Below are 14319 nucleotides of genomic sequence, written 5' to 3' on the forward strand. Positions count from 1 at the left end.
CTGCATATGAAGGTTCTGAAAATTTAATAAATGAGCACGGTTTAGCTTAATTAGCTGCATTCATTCCCCTTCTGGAAGGTGTTGATGTAAGGGAAACACTTTGTATCAGAATACTTGTTCTTACCAATGTACTAGTAATTCACACATTACATTACAGAAACAGTACATGATATATAAGTAGATAGATCACATCCGATCCAGCTCAAACTGCAGAAAACAGACCACTACACTCTTGCTTGATTCAATCCAGATGGAAACCCGACCTGCATTGATCGCATCATGTTATTCTTTTTTGTTTCTTGGGCCGTCGAACGATCTATGGTGCTCCGGCGCCGGTCCCGTGGTGCTCCGCCGCCTGGCTGGAGTGGGCAAACGAAAACCCCGTGCCACGCAGGGCGTCCTCGACGATGGCGTCCAGCCTCGCCGCCATCTCCGGCGTCATGTGCTTGCGCCAGTCGCCTGCGACACCCTTCCGGAAGAAGGCGTCGTTGGGCACGACCAGCGCCGGCGCGCCGTTCCTGTTCACCTCGAGGTTCTTGAGCCTCTGCAGGCTGCACAGCTCCACCACCGCTTCGACCACGCCGGCGTCCTCCTCCGCCGATGTGAACGGGCACCCGAGGAACTGCGCCAGCTTTCGGACGTTCCCGGCAGGGTCGCGCAGCATCTCCTCGTACCTCAGTGTTAGACTAAGTATATATTAGATATACGTGTTGTAACACAACTTGTATTTGTACGGTTCCCTCTTATAAATATATGACAGCCGTACCCACCAAGGGTATCGAGCATTGTTCCAAACCCTAATCTGTTTAATATGGTATCAGACGACGCGTTCGGTCCGCGCCATGCTTCCGCTTCCTCTGCCGCCGCCGCGTCGGCCTTCGCCGCCGCGCCGCCTCCGTCAACCCTGGCGACGGAATCGCCGTTCATGGCGTCTACCCCGCTCGCCTGGGCCCGTCCGTCCGCATCGGGGTCGCGTCCTCCAGCGCCCCGATCGCCCGCGCCTTCGATCGCCCGTGATGCCGCCCTGGCGTCGCACGCGTTTGATCCCGCGCAGCTACCTTACGGCGCCGCTGCGAACTCTGCTGCGCCCCCGGCCTCAGGCCCTCGTGGCACTCCCGTCCAGATGCCGTACGGTGGGCCGTATCCAGCGCCGTACGTCGCGCCGTCGTCGCCGTATGTCGCGCCGGCACCGTATGCTTCGTCCTCCGCGGTGCCCTACGAGGCGCCGTATGGCGCGCCCTACGCTGTCTCTGTGCCGCACGTCGCGTCGCTGCAGCCCTACGGCGTACCTCCTACGGTGCCCTACGGTCATCACCAACACTACCGTACGTCTCCGTCGGCCGATGCGCTGATTCCGTACAATGCTCCTCCGACGTACGACTCGCAGCTCTCCGCATCGGTGGCTGAACCAGGACCTTTCCACTTCGCTCACCCGGTGACGGTGAAGCTCTCTGCTGACAACTACCTTCTGTGGCGCGCTCAGGTGTTGCCGCTGATGCGTAGTCACTACCTTGAAGGGTATGTCGATGGTACGCTACCGTGTCCCCCGGCCATGGTTCCGGTACCCTCGGCCGCTGGTGGCTCCGTCATGGTGTCCAACCCTGCTCATCGTCGGTGGATCGCTCAGGATCAAGCTATTCTGGGTGCTATTCAGTCCTCGCTCACACCCTCCGTGGCCGGCATGGTGGTCTTTGCCGCGACGTTGAGGGATGCACGGGCCACGCTCGACTCCAGCTTTTCCTCGCAATCGCTGGCCCGTTCCTCTGCCATTCGTAACCAGCTGGGTGAGGTCAAGAAAAATGACCTCTCCGTCACGGCCTTCTTCAACACGGTCAAAAGTTTGGCTGATACACTGTCGTCTATTGGGAAGCCTCTTCGTGATGAGGAGTTTACTTCGTTCATTCTCGGCTTGATGAGGACTATGATTCTCTCATTGAAAATATTAATGGACGTGACACACCGATGCCGCCTCGCGATCTCTATGCACGCCTTCTCAACACCGAACAGAGGCTCGCTGCTCGCCGCTCCGTTGGCGTCTACACGGAGGGCCCTTCTGCGAACGCTGCTCTCCGCGGGGGCGCCCGCGGTGCCAAGCAGAAGGCGCCGCCGACCTCAGGCAACCAGCCCCGTCCGCCCGCTCCACCTCCGACGGCTGGCCGCAAGCGGCTCCACTGCGAGGCATGTGGTGGTGGGGTTGAGTGTCAACTCTGCGGCATCGAGGGGCACTTGGCGTCTCGCTGCCATCGTCGCTTTAAACGAGATTTTCTTGGCATTGGAAACAATGGGAAGGGCAATGAGAAGCAAGCTGCTCTCGCTACACCAGATCCCGGGTTCACTCCTTCATACTCGGTGGATCCTGCCTGGTACATGGATACGGGCGCTACGGACCATTTGACGAGTCAGCTTGACAAGCTGGTCACTCGCCAGCCCTACACCGGTCACGATCAGGTCCGCACGGCCAATGGATCAGGTATGCCCATCTCACATGTTGGTCAGGCATCTCTTCTTTCACGTACCACTAAAACCTTGCATCTGCTTGATGTCCTTCGTGTTCCCTCAGTCACACGTAGTTTACTCTCGATTCCTAAATTAACTCGTGACAACAATGTGTTTGTTGAGTTTCACCCTTTCCATTTTTTTGTTAAGGGCCGGGACACGAGGGACGTTCTTCTTAGTGGTCGAGCTCGCGACGGCTTATACGCACTTGATGTGCCACGAGTCTCTCAAGTTTTCAGTGGTGTTCGGGTGTCGTCGTCGCAGTGGCACTCTCGCCTTGGCCACCCCGCTACTCCCATTGTGCGCCATGTGCTTCATCGCCATCATCTTCCTGTTGAGTCGAGTAATAAGGAGTTTCTAGTGTGTGATGCTTGTCAACAAGGCAAGAGTCATCAGTTGCCTTTTTCTGTATCAAGTCGTGTTGTCACGGCTCCTCTTGAGCTTGTGTTTTCAGACGTGTGGGGCTATGCCCAAACTTCTGTTAGTGGTCACAACTATTATGTCAGTTTCATTGATGCTTTCAGTCGCTTTACTTGGATTTATGTTATTAAGCGCAAATCTGATGTGTTTCATGTCTTTATGCAATTTCAAGCACATGTTGAACGATTGCTTAAGCACAAAATTATCCATGTTCAGTCAGACTGGGGGGGTGAGTATCGTAACCTTAACACCTTCTTTCAGAAGCTTGGCATCTCACACCATGTGTCTTGTCCTCATACACATCAGCAGAACGGTGCAGTTGAGCACAAACACCGTCACATAGTTGAAACTGGCCTGACACTTCTTGCACATGCCTCTGTCCCATTTCGGTTCTGGAGCGATGCTTTTGTTACCGCCTGTTTTTTGATAAACAGGATTCCCACACGACGCCTTCACATGAAGTCTCCACTCGAAGTGTTGCTTAATGAAACTCCAGATTACTCCCTCCTCAAAGTGTTCGGCTGTGCGTGTTGGCCGCATCTTCGTCCGTACAATAAGCATAAACTTGAGTATCGATCTAAACAATGTGTGTTTCTTGGGTACAGTCCTCTCCACAAAGGTTACAAGTGTCTTCACATCCCGTCAAATCGTGTTTACATTTCTCGTGATGTTGTGTTCGATGAGACTGTCTTCCCGTTTTCCACGCTCACATCATCCACCGATACTCCCGTCACTGAGTTGCACTCTTTTCCAGTTTTGCCTGATCAATTTGTGGATGCTGCATATTCTCCTCTGTTGTTGCCTAACCATGGTGCAGGGACTGGACGAGGCGCTCGACTTGAGCTTCTGGATGATGATATGGCCACAACTGCGCCAGTTGCTGCCACGCCGGATGAGGCGCTCGACGAGGCTGCCCCCGCCACTACCCCGCTTGACCCCGACGTCGATCACGCGTGCATGCCCCATGCACGAGGATCCGACGGGGTGACCAAGTCGCCGGGGTCAGCGGCCTCGCTGTCGCCTGGGCCGGCCGAACCTGCGGAGCTGTCGGCCGGGCCGGCTGGACCCGCGGCGCTCTCCCCTGAGCCGAAGGCCTCGCAGGTCACCGAGTCTTCGTCGCCTGGTCCGTCGACGCCGATCACGCCCGATCTGTCTTCGCCGACCCTGACCGTGCCACCGGATGCGCATGTTGACTCGCCCGCCGGTGCGTCCTCCTCGTCGCTGATGGATAGTGGCTCCTCTGGTATGGCAGCTCCAGCGCCACCTCCGCCTGTCGTCCTGCGTCCCCATACTCGCAGCAAAAGTGGCATCTTCCAACCGAAGAAGCGCACTGACGGCACTGTCGCGTGGCTTGCGGCCTGTGTGGCACATGCTGAGGCTGACCCTACGACTGAACCACGACATTTTCGAGCGGCGCTTGGCATCCCGCATTGGCGTGATGCGATGGAGCAGGAGATTCATGCCCTTCAAAGAAACAACACTTGGCGTCTTGTTCCACCTCCATCTGGTGTTAATATCATTGACTCTAAATGGGTATTCAAGGTGAAGAAACATGCTGATGGCTCCATTGAGAGGTACAAGGCACGCCTGGTTGCCAAGGGGTTCAAACAACGGTATGGCATTGATTATGAAGAAACATTCAGTCCTGTTATTAAACCAACTACTATTCGTGTTCTTCTCTCTTTGGCTGTTACTCGCGGATGGTCGCTTCGACAGCTTGATTTTCAGAATGCCTTTCTCCATGGAGTTCTGTAAGAAGAGGTTTATATGCGTCAGCCGCTAGGTTTTGTTGACCCTGCTCAGCCACATCATTTATGTCGTCTTGTCAAAACTCTCTACGGTTTGAAGCAGGCCCCGCGTGCATGGCATGCCCGTCTTGGCGCTGCTCTTCGTGCTCATGGGTTTGTTCCTTCTACAGCAGACACGTCTCTGTTTATTCTACAACGACCTGAGGTGACTATGTACATTCTGGTATATGTTGATGACATCATCCTTGTCAGTTCGTCTGCTTCTGCTACAGACCGGCTTGTGTCCTCTCTTGGTGCTGAGTTTGCTGTTAAGGATCTTGGAAGACTGCATTATTTTCTGGGCCTAGAGGTTCTTCATTCTGATGGTGGCTTGACTCTTACTCAGAAGAAGTACTCTCAGGATCTCCTGCGTCGTGCAGGTATGTTGCATTGCAAGTCTGCTACGACTCCCATGTCTGCTACAGACAAACTGACAGCTCTTGCTGGTGACTTGCTTGCTCCTGAGGATGCCACAGAGTACCGCAGCATTGTGGGTGGACTGCAGTACTTGCTCATTACTCGACCAGACATATCATTTGCAGTTAACCGTGTGTGCCAGTATCTTCATGCACCACGTGATTCTCACTGGTCAGCTGTTAAGCGCATCTTCCGCTATGTTCGTCACACTGGTTCATATGGTCTCCATCTTCAGCCTGCGCGTTCTGGACTGATCTCAGCATTCTCTGATGCCGACTGGGCTGGTTGTCCTGATGATCGGCGATCCACGGGGGGACATGCTGTGTTCTTTGGGCCTAACTTGATCGCCTGGCAAGCTCGCAAGCAAGCTACGGTGTCTTGGAGTAGTACCGAAGCTGAGTACAAAGCTGTTGCTAATGCCACAGCTGAGATCATGTGGGTGCAGTCATTGCTTCGAGAGTTGAAGGTCTCCCCAACTCAGCCGCCTGTTCTTTGGTGTGATAACATCGGTGCAACATACCTTTCATCCAATCCAGTATTTCATGCCCGAACGAAGCACATCGAAGTTGACTATCATTTTGTGAGGGAACGTGTTGCTCAGAAGCTCCTTCAGATTAAGTTTGTTTCTTCCTTGCTGATATTTTCACTAAACCCTTGCCCTTGCCTTCTTTTGAAGGATGTCGTCGCAATCTTAACCTTCTGAGTGTTTCAGGACATAGTTAAGATTAAGGGAGGGTGTTAGACTAAGTATATATTAGATATACGTGTTGTAACACAACTTGTATTTGTACGGTTCCCTCTTATAAATATATGACAGCCGTACCCACCAAGGGTATCGAGCATTGTTCCAAACCCTAATCTGTTTAACACTCAGGAAGAGCAACGACTCTATGCATGGTGTTTGGTTGCTCGCATTGGCTGGGCTCATACTACTGCACGTTGTTTGGTTGCATACAAGCAACGAGGTCTGGTTACCTTATACCCTACGTGGTGAGCTTACCAGCTACACCTTACACAAGACCACGCCGGTCACACCAGTAGAACAACACTGCAATCACGACGAACTGGACGATAATGATGAAGTTCTTCAGCCCAAACTGTCGATCCGACTTGCCAACTTCAACACTGCATGCCTGCTTGAGCACGGCCTTAGAGTAAGCATCCTTTGATGCATGCTTACTCTTAAACCCTCTGTGCCACTGTTTTTAAAACCCGCCACTCGTTCATACCTCCAAACCATATGTGCTTAAACACAAGTTATAATGGTAAATCACATAGTTAATTTAATAGCCAATGTATTATTTAAAAGTGCATAAACTATACCTAACTACACAGTCATGTTCTATTTGACCGCACTTCGTAATATATTCTATCATGCACAGTAATAATGTAGACAACAGTACAAGCTCTTTAGAATTGTCCCAATGTTTAGGATCTGGAGAAATTGCAAAAAACATTAATGAACACATTGGTGTCTTTAGGGATGTCATAACCCATAAGCGTACAATCATCTCTGGCCATGCGGTGGACTAGAGGACCAGGTGGACGCAACCTAAGGACCTCATTGATGACCATCCGCATATAGTGGAGTTCAGAAAGCTCACTGTTAGTAATGACATCTCGGTCTTCACCAAGTACCTCATGTATTTCTTGTTGTGCTTTAGCCATTGTCTCAGGATATTGTGCATAAGCTCTGACATGGCCCATGACAAAACATATCCTATTGTTTCCGTAGCACCTGCAAATACATCCTATATACAAAAGTAGTGGAAATTAAGTACGATTAAACCTTTATATGTGCATATATAGATTTATATGAATCCAAGAATTTTTCAAAATCAAAAGCTACGTAGAAACATAGGAATTATTGCAGCTAGTAATTAACTTTTTATCTTTCATGAACAATGTTGTAACTTGTTTTTTGTATGATGTAGACATCACACTGTGATTAATTAACCCATGTTCTATGTAAACGGTACGAATGTGATGTGTTTCTTCTGAATTGGATACCATATTAATGCATCAAATGTATTGAATACATCTATCAACTTTAACATCACACCATTATGGGAGTATTAGAGATCAAAATAAAGCATGTATTAATATTACATAACCAAGGACAAACTGATATGGCAATAAGTTTGCATGTGCAAAATGGACCAGCGGGCGCCAATGATCTTCAATTTCATTTCGTGCATTTGATAATGAGAGTGCATCTAGGTCCCCTCTATGGATTTTAGTTGATCATTGCAAGAAAATTAATAAATTAATGATTTTATTAAGTATTATAGGGTTTTAGTCAATTTGCTAGTTGGAAAGCATCTTTGGTGGCCCTTATGGCCTCCTTTGGTCTAGTGGAATTTTGTAGGAATTCTAAATATAGTAATTTTGAAGGACAAATTCCTTTAGAAACCTTTGGTTTGTACGAATGGGTTCCTATTCCTATATAGGATAGGAACCAATCCTTCAGATTTCAAGAAAAAAAATTAGCCTAGACCCAATGAAAAAGTTCCTATCTTATTAATCAAGAATGACATCTCTTTCCCTATAGGAATTGGAATGCATGTCATCTCACTTCATATGGTTTTCCTATTCCTATGATATTCCAATATCCTATGAACCAAGGGAGGCAAATCCAAGACCAACTTAGTTCATAAATTTCCGTAAGTTTTTAGTGGATCAATTTCCACATTGGGCTTCTAAATTCAAGGAAGACTTGAAACTTCTAAATGTATAAGGTCTCTTCTGAGATCTCTGATTTCCTAGACCGGTTCATTCCTACTATTGTAGTTTGATTTGATTTAATTTACCACCTTACCCCATGGGTAAAGCCCCATGTGCTTGTATATAACTCTGTTGATAAAAGTATGTTTTTGGTCCCTCAAGCTGCTCCTCAAAAGTATAGACTTGGTCCCTCAAGATTTTTTGATATACAATTGGTCCTTCAAGTCTCAAAACTAGATAAGTTTGGTCCAAAACCAGATTTGAAGCACGTTGACCGGGATTTGACCATGTTGACCAGATTTGACCATGGTGACCAGATTTGATCGATGAACAGTAAATTTAAAAAAATAGCAAAAAAATCAAAAAGATCTGAAATTTCGTGACAACCAACATGCTTGGGTGCCCTAGGTGCATGTAAATTTTTGTGGTCAAATAATATCCGAGGAGCTCTACTAAAAAAAACAATTTTTTGCTTTTTTAACTTTTTTTTTTGCCACGAGCTCCTCAAATGTCCATAAATTTTCAGGCTAATGTAATACTTGTTCTTACCTGTTGACAAGCTAATTAAGATCAGGCTATGTTCTGCCAATGTACTAGTAATTCAGACATTACATTACATGACACGCTCTGGCAGCTGGGAGTAGGCCCAGTCGGTTCGAAGACGCGCGGCGAGGACGGGTAGGCAGCGAGGACCTCCCGCGCGTCGGCGACGAGGCGGTCGAAAATGGCGTCGAGGAACATGACACAACCGTGCGGGTTGCGGCGCAGAAGGGGGTGGGGCGACGAAGGCGGATGGGCGGCGCGGTGCGCGGTGGCGAAGGCGAGGGCGTTGAGCCACGTTGTGCCGGACTTGGGGCAGGTGGCCAGGAGCACGTCCGTGGCGCCGGGGGCCGGCTCGAAGTGGTCGTTGAAGGCGGCGAGCGCCGGCAGGAACCGCTCGGACAGCCAGTACCCGCTGGACCGGCGGAGCGCGAACGGCGGCCAGCGTGTCTCGAGCGGCAGCGCCGGGATGTCTCTTCTTTTGCCGTAGTGCTCTGCAGCTGCATGTCCATTGGGACCTCGGCGAGGTGACAGGGAACAGTCGGCGGCTGATAGCACGGCGAAGATCGATAATGATATACTACTACAGTGGAGTCTGGTCGGGATTGGACGTGGCGATCGACCGACCGAAGATATGATATTGTACGGTAGGTGGTTGCGCGCAAATGGAATTGCTTTGCAGGAACGGGATTGCTGTATTTGGGTTGCGCTGCTGTACACGGTTATGCAGCCAACCTAACAAATGACGCATGTTTTATTTTTTTGGAAAGGAGGATTATCCCCGCCTCTGCATTGCAGCCATATTATCAAGCAAGGTCTGTAATTCGATACAAACTTGCAAAAAGAGCTGAGAAGTATTGGAAAATGAAAAGTGCCACAACCGGTAAAAATATGGCTAGATAACTAAACACCTATCTTATTATTGGATCGTCATTCAAACCGGTTGAATATCCCGTGCTTGTCGTCTTTCAACGATTGCACCCAATACTCATATGCTCCTTGGCTTCTGCATGGCTAAGTGAACAAATGACGCATGTGCTGCTTAGTTTATAGTGCAAGTGAAGTACTATGTGTTCTATTTCGTTCTTCTGTCTAAAATAGCAAATCTTATCCGAATGAGCACTTGGAACTTCGAAGAGACTCAACTGCAAATCTTGAGTTTGCTGAAGTCATCACATGCATCTCATTGTCAATAAAAACGCCGTCTCTCACTGAACGAATATCGTCGAGAAGTCTCGAGTAAATCCTGTAACATGCGAGCATCTGGGCATGTACATGATCTAGTCATGTTCATCACATGTACCATCTTCTTTGCAATTGTTTCATGTCTGTTTGTATTTACAGGTTTCCTTCTCTTCACTATTTTATCTCCAGAATTTTCATCGTGGGCGTCCACATCACTCTGTAAGTTCAATCCATAAGAATATTCCCATCTAAGTAGCGCGTTACTCGTCCACTATCTAGTAGTAGCTGTTGGTTACCAAACAAACAGTAGTCTATCACACATGGTGTCGAACTTTCTCCTTCCTTTCTGCCCGTGCCCCATTGAGAGTCTGTCGTGGGGACTGCACGACCCGATCCCCTTTCTTCTCCGGCGCCGCATCTAGGTGAAGTATAATTGGGATAGATAAGAAGGTAGCCAAGTATATAGTACGTATAGATCGGTTCATGCCTTAGAGGCACTTGGTGAGATGCAAGAGAGGAGTGTTTCACCGTCGTACCTGGGCGGTGGCTACCGACAACTCTCTTGCCGACTGTGTTGCTCGGTGGATAGATGTATGTAGCTAGTGGTGCAATGCCGGAGACTCCATGAAAAAAGCTCGAAAGGTCCACGTGATCTGAAAGGCAACCCCTCATTTTCATCTTCCCTTGCGGCTACCATGGTGGTGGAGATCAAGAGGGGGAGAAGTGGAGCTAAATGTATTGGCGATTAGGATGTGGGATTCATCTACAACTGAGGTTGTTGAAGAGCTACGTTGGCCATTGAGGTCTTAGTCCTCTCCCAAAGGACTTGGCAGCAAGATTAGAACACGACCCATATTGATTTTTAAATTTTACAGAACTTGTCGGTGTAAGTTTTAAAAACTTGTTGGTACAATTTATGCGACTTACATCTTTGCCAGCCATATCCAATCTAATGACCCATGTGTTTTTTTAATATTCTTACAACACAAAGTTGTTTCTACTGTAGTCATGCCCGCTTCGGTGCTGTAGTCATCCCCGTTTGGGTGCCACTATTGTCCACGGGGACGTGGAGGTTGAACGACTGTCCTAGTAGACTTCGCAAATAATGTGTCGGTTGCTGCTTGGTTGGATATAAAATTGATAAGCATATATTTAGATCCTCATCTCTAAGGCAAACTTTTGATTTCGATGAATTGGGCATGGGATCCTTCAATGGTCAGGACCGACACCAACAAAACCCTTGTGGGATCCACTGAGGTTCCACTCAAATTTAAACACATCCAATGGTCAAGACTCAAGATAGAAGGGAACCTAAGTGTAGGCTTGCAAAATGATTGGAAAAATGTTCCGTGCTCTATTGAGCCATATGAGACAACTTTCAAGACAACAAAATATGAGTTGTCCACTATTACGCATGTCGCACAAAACACATATGTTTTCAGACCGACAAATCATGTGCCTAAGAAATCCAGTAAGCTCCAAAAGAAATTCGAATAGTTAATTTAATAATCAATATATTCTTCAGAGGTTCATGAAACTATATAGAATAATAGAACTAATACAATCATGCTCTATACGATCATCTAGTACAATGTAATAACTTCTGTCATGCACTATAATATAATATGGACAACAGTACAAGCAATCACTATGATAATTTTGTAGATACAATACCATAACGTCTGTAATGAACTTCTCTTATCCTATTGCATAAAGGTGCAACCATACACAGTACGACAAGTGCTGAAAGTGTAGGTACCTGAACATCCATTGCCATGAATTAACCTATCAGCTTAATTTATGCATCACTTCGATGACATAGCTTTGGACAACATGTGTGGAATAGCTCTAAGTTTAAGGTCATGGCTTTTGGTTACTGCCAGCCCGAATTTCTCAGACATGTCAAGTGATGCAAGGTTATGTCCATCAGGAAGCATCCAGTCAAAGTGATATAGAAAGTTTGTTAATACCATCTCAGTGACCGATGAGCTGAAATGAATTCCCGGGCATTGTCTTCTCCCACTCCCAAAGGGAATGAACTCAAAGTATGCCCCCTTGTAGTTCACATTGTTGTTATCAAACCTCTCTGGTCTAAACTCTTCAGGTTTGTTCCAGTGTCTAGGATCTCGAGAAATTGCAAAGATATTAATGTACACATCGGTGCCTTTAGGGATATCATAACCCATAATTGTACAATCCTCTCTGGACATGCGGTGGACTAGAGGACCAGGCGGATGCAACCTAAGGACCTCCTTGATGATCATTCGCATATAGTGGAGTTCAGCAAGGTCGCTATTAGTAATAACAGCTCGGTCTTCGCCTAACACCTCGCGTATTTCTCGTTGTGTTTTAGCCATAGTGTCAGGATTGTGCATAAGCTCTGACATGGCCCATGACAAAACGGATCCTATTGTCTCCGTAGCACCTGCAAATACATCCTGTAAACGGAAGTAGTGGAAATTCATCACAATTGAACATTTATAGGCGTATATATAGAATAATATGAACACGGAAATTGTTCAAAATCAAAAGGTACATATAAACATCGGAGCGAACGAACCTAGTTTCTCAAGATAGTGGAGTTCATGAAGGATTTTGTAGTACTTGTCTCCGTGTGATGTAGACAGTACACGGTGATTACTGATTAGTACACTCGTGTTTTAGGAACAAAGTACAATTATAGTATTACTAATTGTACCATACGTTCCTCTTGTGAACCGGGAAGCATATTATTGCATCAAGATATAAAATACATCTCTTGTCCTTAATATCACACTAATAGGAGCATATCAAAGATCTAAAGGTTGCATGTATAAAATTACATAAAAGTAGATAAGGGATAAACTGACACGACAATAAATATGCATGCGTAAAAATTACCAGCACACGGGAACGGTCTCCAGTTTCATCTCCTGCATTTGACAATATAAGTGCTTGTAGATACCCTATATGGTTTTTGGTTGATTGTTGAAGAGACAATTAAGATATTGGGGATTTCATCAAATACTAGGCAATTGCTCGTGCGTTGCAACAGGGGCATAAATATTTTTATTGAGTTAACATGATTGTGCAAAATTTACTTTAGATGCTAACAAAATTCACTTGTTGTCTTATCAATGAAGAAAAAATTAATTTAATTTGGTAAACCAATAAGAAGTGGGGTAGTTGAAGCAGTTTTGAGGGAAAACCAGTGGGACAAAACAGAGATGGGAGGGTGGATCAAAACTGGGAGGGAAAAAAGCATACGTAAGAATGTCGAACGAAGGAGGGCACAAGACAGAAACATAATTCTTCTTTTTGAGTAGAAGATATTTCAGATTTATTTTTTTCATTTCCTTGGCTAGTTGGAAGCATCTTTGGTAACCCTAAATATGGGGGAATACAATACAAGCTTAGTTTTGTAAATTCTCATAGGGTTTTAGTGGATCAATTTTCACATAGAGTCCTAAGGGAAATCATACTATCAAAATGGGCGCCTGCTTTTAAACTTGGAATGATCCAAATATTGAACCAACCCTTCAAGTTTTGCGTCAGACATCTGTCAGTTCCATATATTTAAAAACCCGGAACCTTTTCAGCAGGGTGCCGCTAAATGGTCTCATGTACAAATAGCCCGCTATTGCTTCGCTATAGCTTATGAGAGAATTCCTTATTTAACACCGTGCTTAAATTTTATGCCCTATTTGACATCGATAAATAATTTCTTCCCTATCTAACGACGAGTCTAAATTTTATACCTTTTATAACACTTTTGTCCATTTTGAGCCTAAATGATACCTGAAAAGACTGTTTTGCCCTCATGTGGTATGTTTGTGTGCGCGCGTGTGCTGTTGCATGTGTGTTTGTGTGTGCGCACGAACGTGTGTGCTACTGCTGCGTGTGTGTGCGCACACGTGTGTGCTGCTGTGTGTGTTTGCTACTGCATGTGTACGTGTGCGTGTGTGTGTTGTTGTTGTTGCATGCGGCTGTACTGCTGCGTGTGGTGTTGGGTGTGCGCTGTTGCGTGTGTGTGATGTGTGCGTGTGTGCTGCTGTCTATGAGTGTGTTGCGTGCATGTGTGCTGCTGCATGTGAGTGTGATGCGTGCGTGTGTGTTGATGTGTGTGTGCGTGTGCGTGCGTGTTGCTGCGTGTGTATATGCTGCTGCGTGTGTGCTACTGCCCTCGCGCTGATGCTGCATGTGTGTGCTATTACCCCGCACACACATACTACACGAGGGGCAAAAGAGTCTTTTCAGGTGTCGTTCAAAATGGACGAAAGTGTCATAAAAGGCACAAAATTTAGACTCGTTGTTAAATAGGAAAGAAAAAATTTCCAGTGTCAAATAACGAAACGAAATTTAAGATAGTGTTAAAGAAGGAATTGTTTCATAGCTTATTTGAAGGTCCGCCGCTATTTAGCATAGCCCGCTATTTAAAACATTGCTCAGTTCTCCACATTTTATACATCTGCAGAGCTAACAAACTAGCCAACTGGTGCCCACAAAATTGGTGAGAAGATAAGAGTTGGTGAGAACACCTAAAGGTCCAAAATTGTTGGGTGTATAACTCTTGAAGCTACCAGACTTCTGTTTGTTTTAGATGGTGTTCTGGTACATCTGAGATAATGATGCACATACGTGCGAACCTCTTAGGGTATATTGCTCTTGCAGTTCTGGTAATATATGCTTAGAACACCAGAGTGGAGTTGGTGTGGAACCTTCGAGCTAGTACATAGATGTTTTCTGTTCGACGATTATTATTTTGGGGGGA

At 46.6% G+C, this 14319-nt stretch overlaps 2 protein-coding genes across 2 annotated transcripts in view; both read right to left on the reverse strand.

The window, feature by feature from the left end:
• Positions 1 to 230: 230 nt before the first annotated feature.
• Positions 231 to 9930, reverse strand: LOC123120872 (cytosolic sulfotransferase 8-like). The gene is made up of 4 exons (XM_044540850.1): positions 9871 to 9930; positions 9688 to 9786; positions 8565 to 9119; positions 231 to 679 (listed from the first exon to the last, which is right to left on the reverse strand). Exons 1-4 carry the CDS (start codon positions 9928 to 9930, stop codon positions 317 to 319), a joined length of 1077 nt encoding a protein of 358 aa, XP_044396785.1. The 3' UTR covers positions 231 to 316.
• A 1111-nt stretch (positions 9931 to 11041) lies between these two features.
• The window catches only part of LOC123122569 (zealexin A1 synthase), a 7633-nt gene continuing 4355 nt past the window's right edge, over positions 11042 to 14319 (reverse strand). Inside the window, exon 2 of the mRNA XM_044542777.1 lies at positions 11042 to 12007. Within this exon, the coding sequence (XP_044398712.1) occupies positions 11375 to 12007 (633 nt within the window). The 3' untranslated portion in view covers positions 11042 to 11374. The remainder of the gene's footprint in view (positions 12008 to 14319) is intronic.

Source organism: Triticum aestivum, chromosome 5D (assembly GCF_018294505.1).
Source record: "Triticum aestivum cultivar Chinese Spring chromosome 5D, IWGSC CS RefSeq v2.1, whole genome shotgun sequence".
Classification (NCBI taxonomy): Eukaryota; Viridiplantae; Streptophyta; class Magnoliopsida; order Poales; family Poaceae; genus Triticum; species Triticum aestivum.

What these genes read in the sequence shown, in the direction of transcription:
- LOC123120872 (XM_044540850.1), bottom strand. Translation starts at nt 9,930, where the DNA reads ATGGGGCACGGGCAGAAAGGAAGGAGAAAGTTCGACACCATGTGTGAT. An exon ending in AAACAATTGCAAAGAAGATG is followed by an intron (nt 9,120 to 9,687) that starts GTACATGTGATG and finishes GTCATTTGTTAG; the next exon opens with GTTGGCTGCATAACCGTGTA. An exon ending in TGTTCCTCGACGCCATTTTC is followed by an intron (nt 680 to 8,564) that starts GACCGCCTCGTC and finishes CTTAGTCTAACA; the next exon opens with CTGAGGTACGAGGAGATGCT.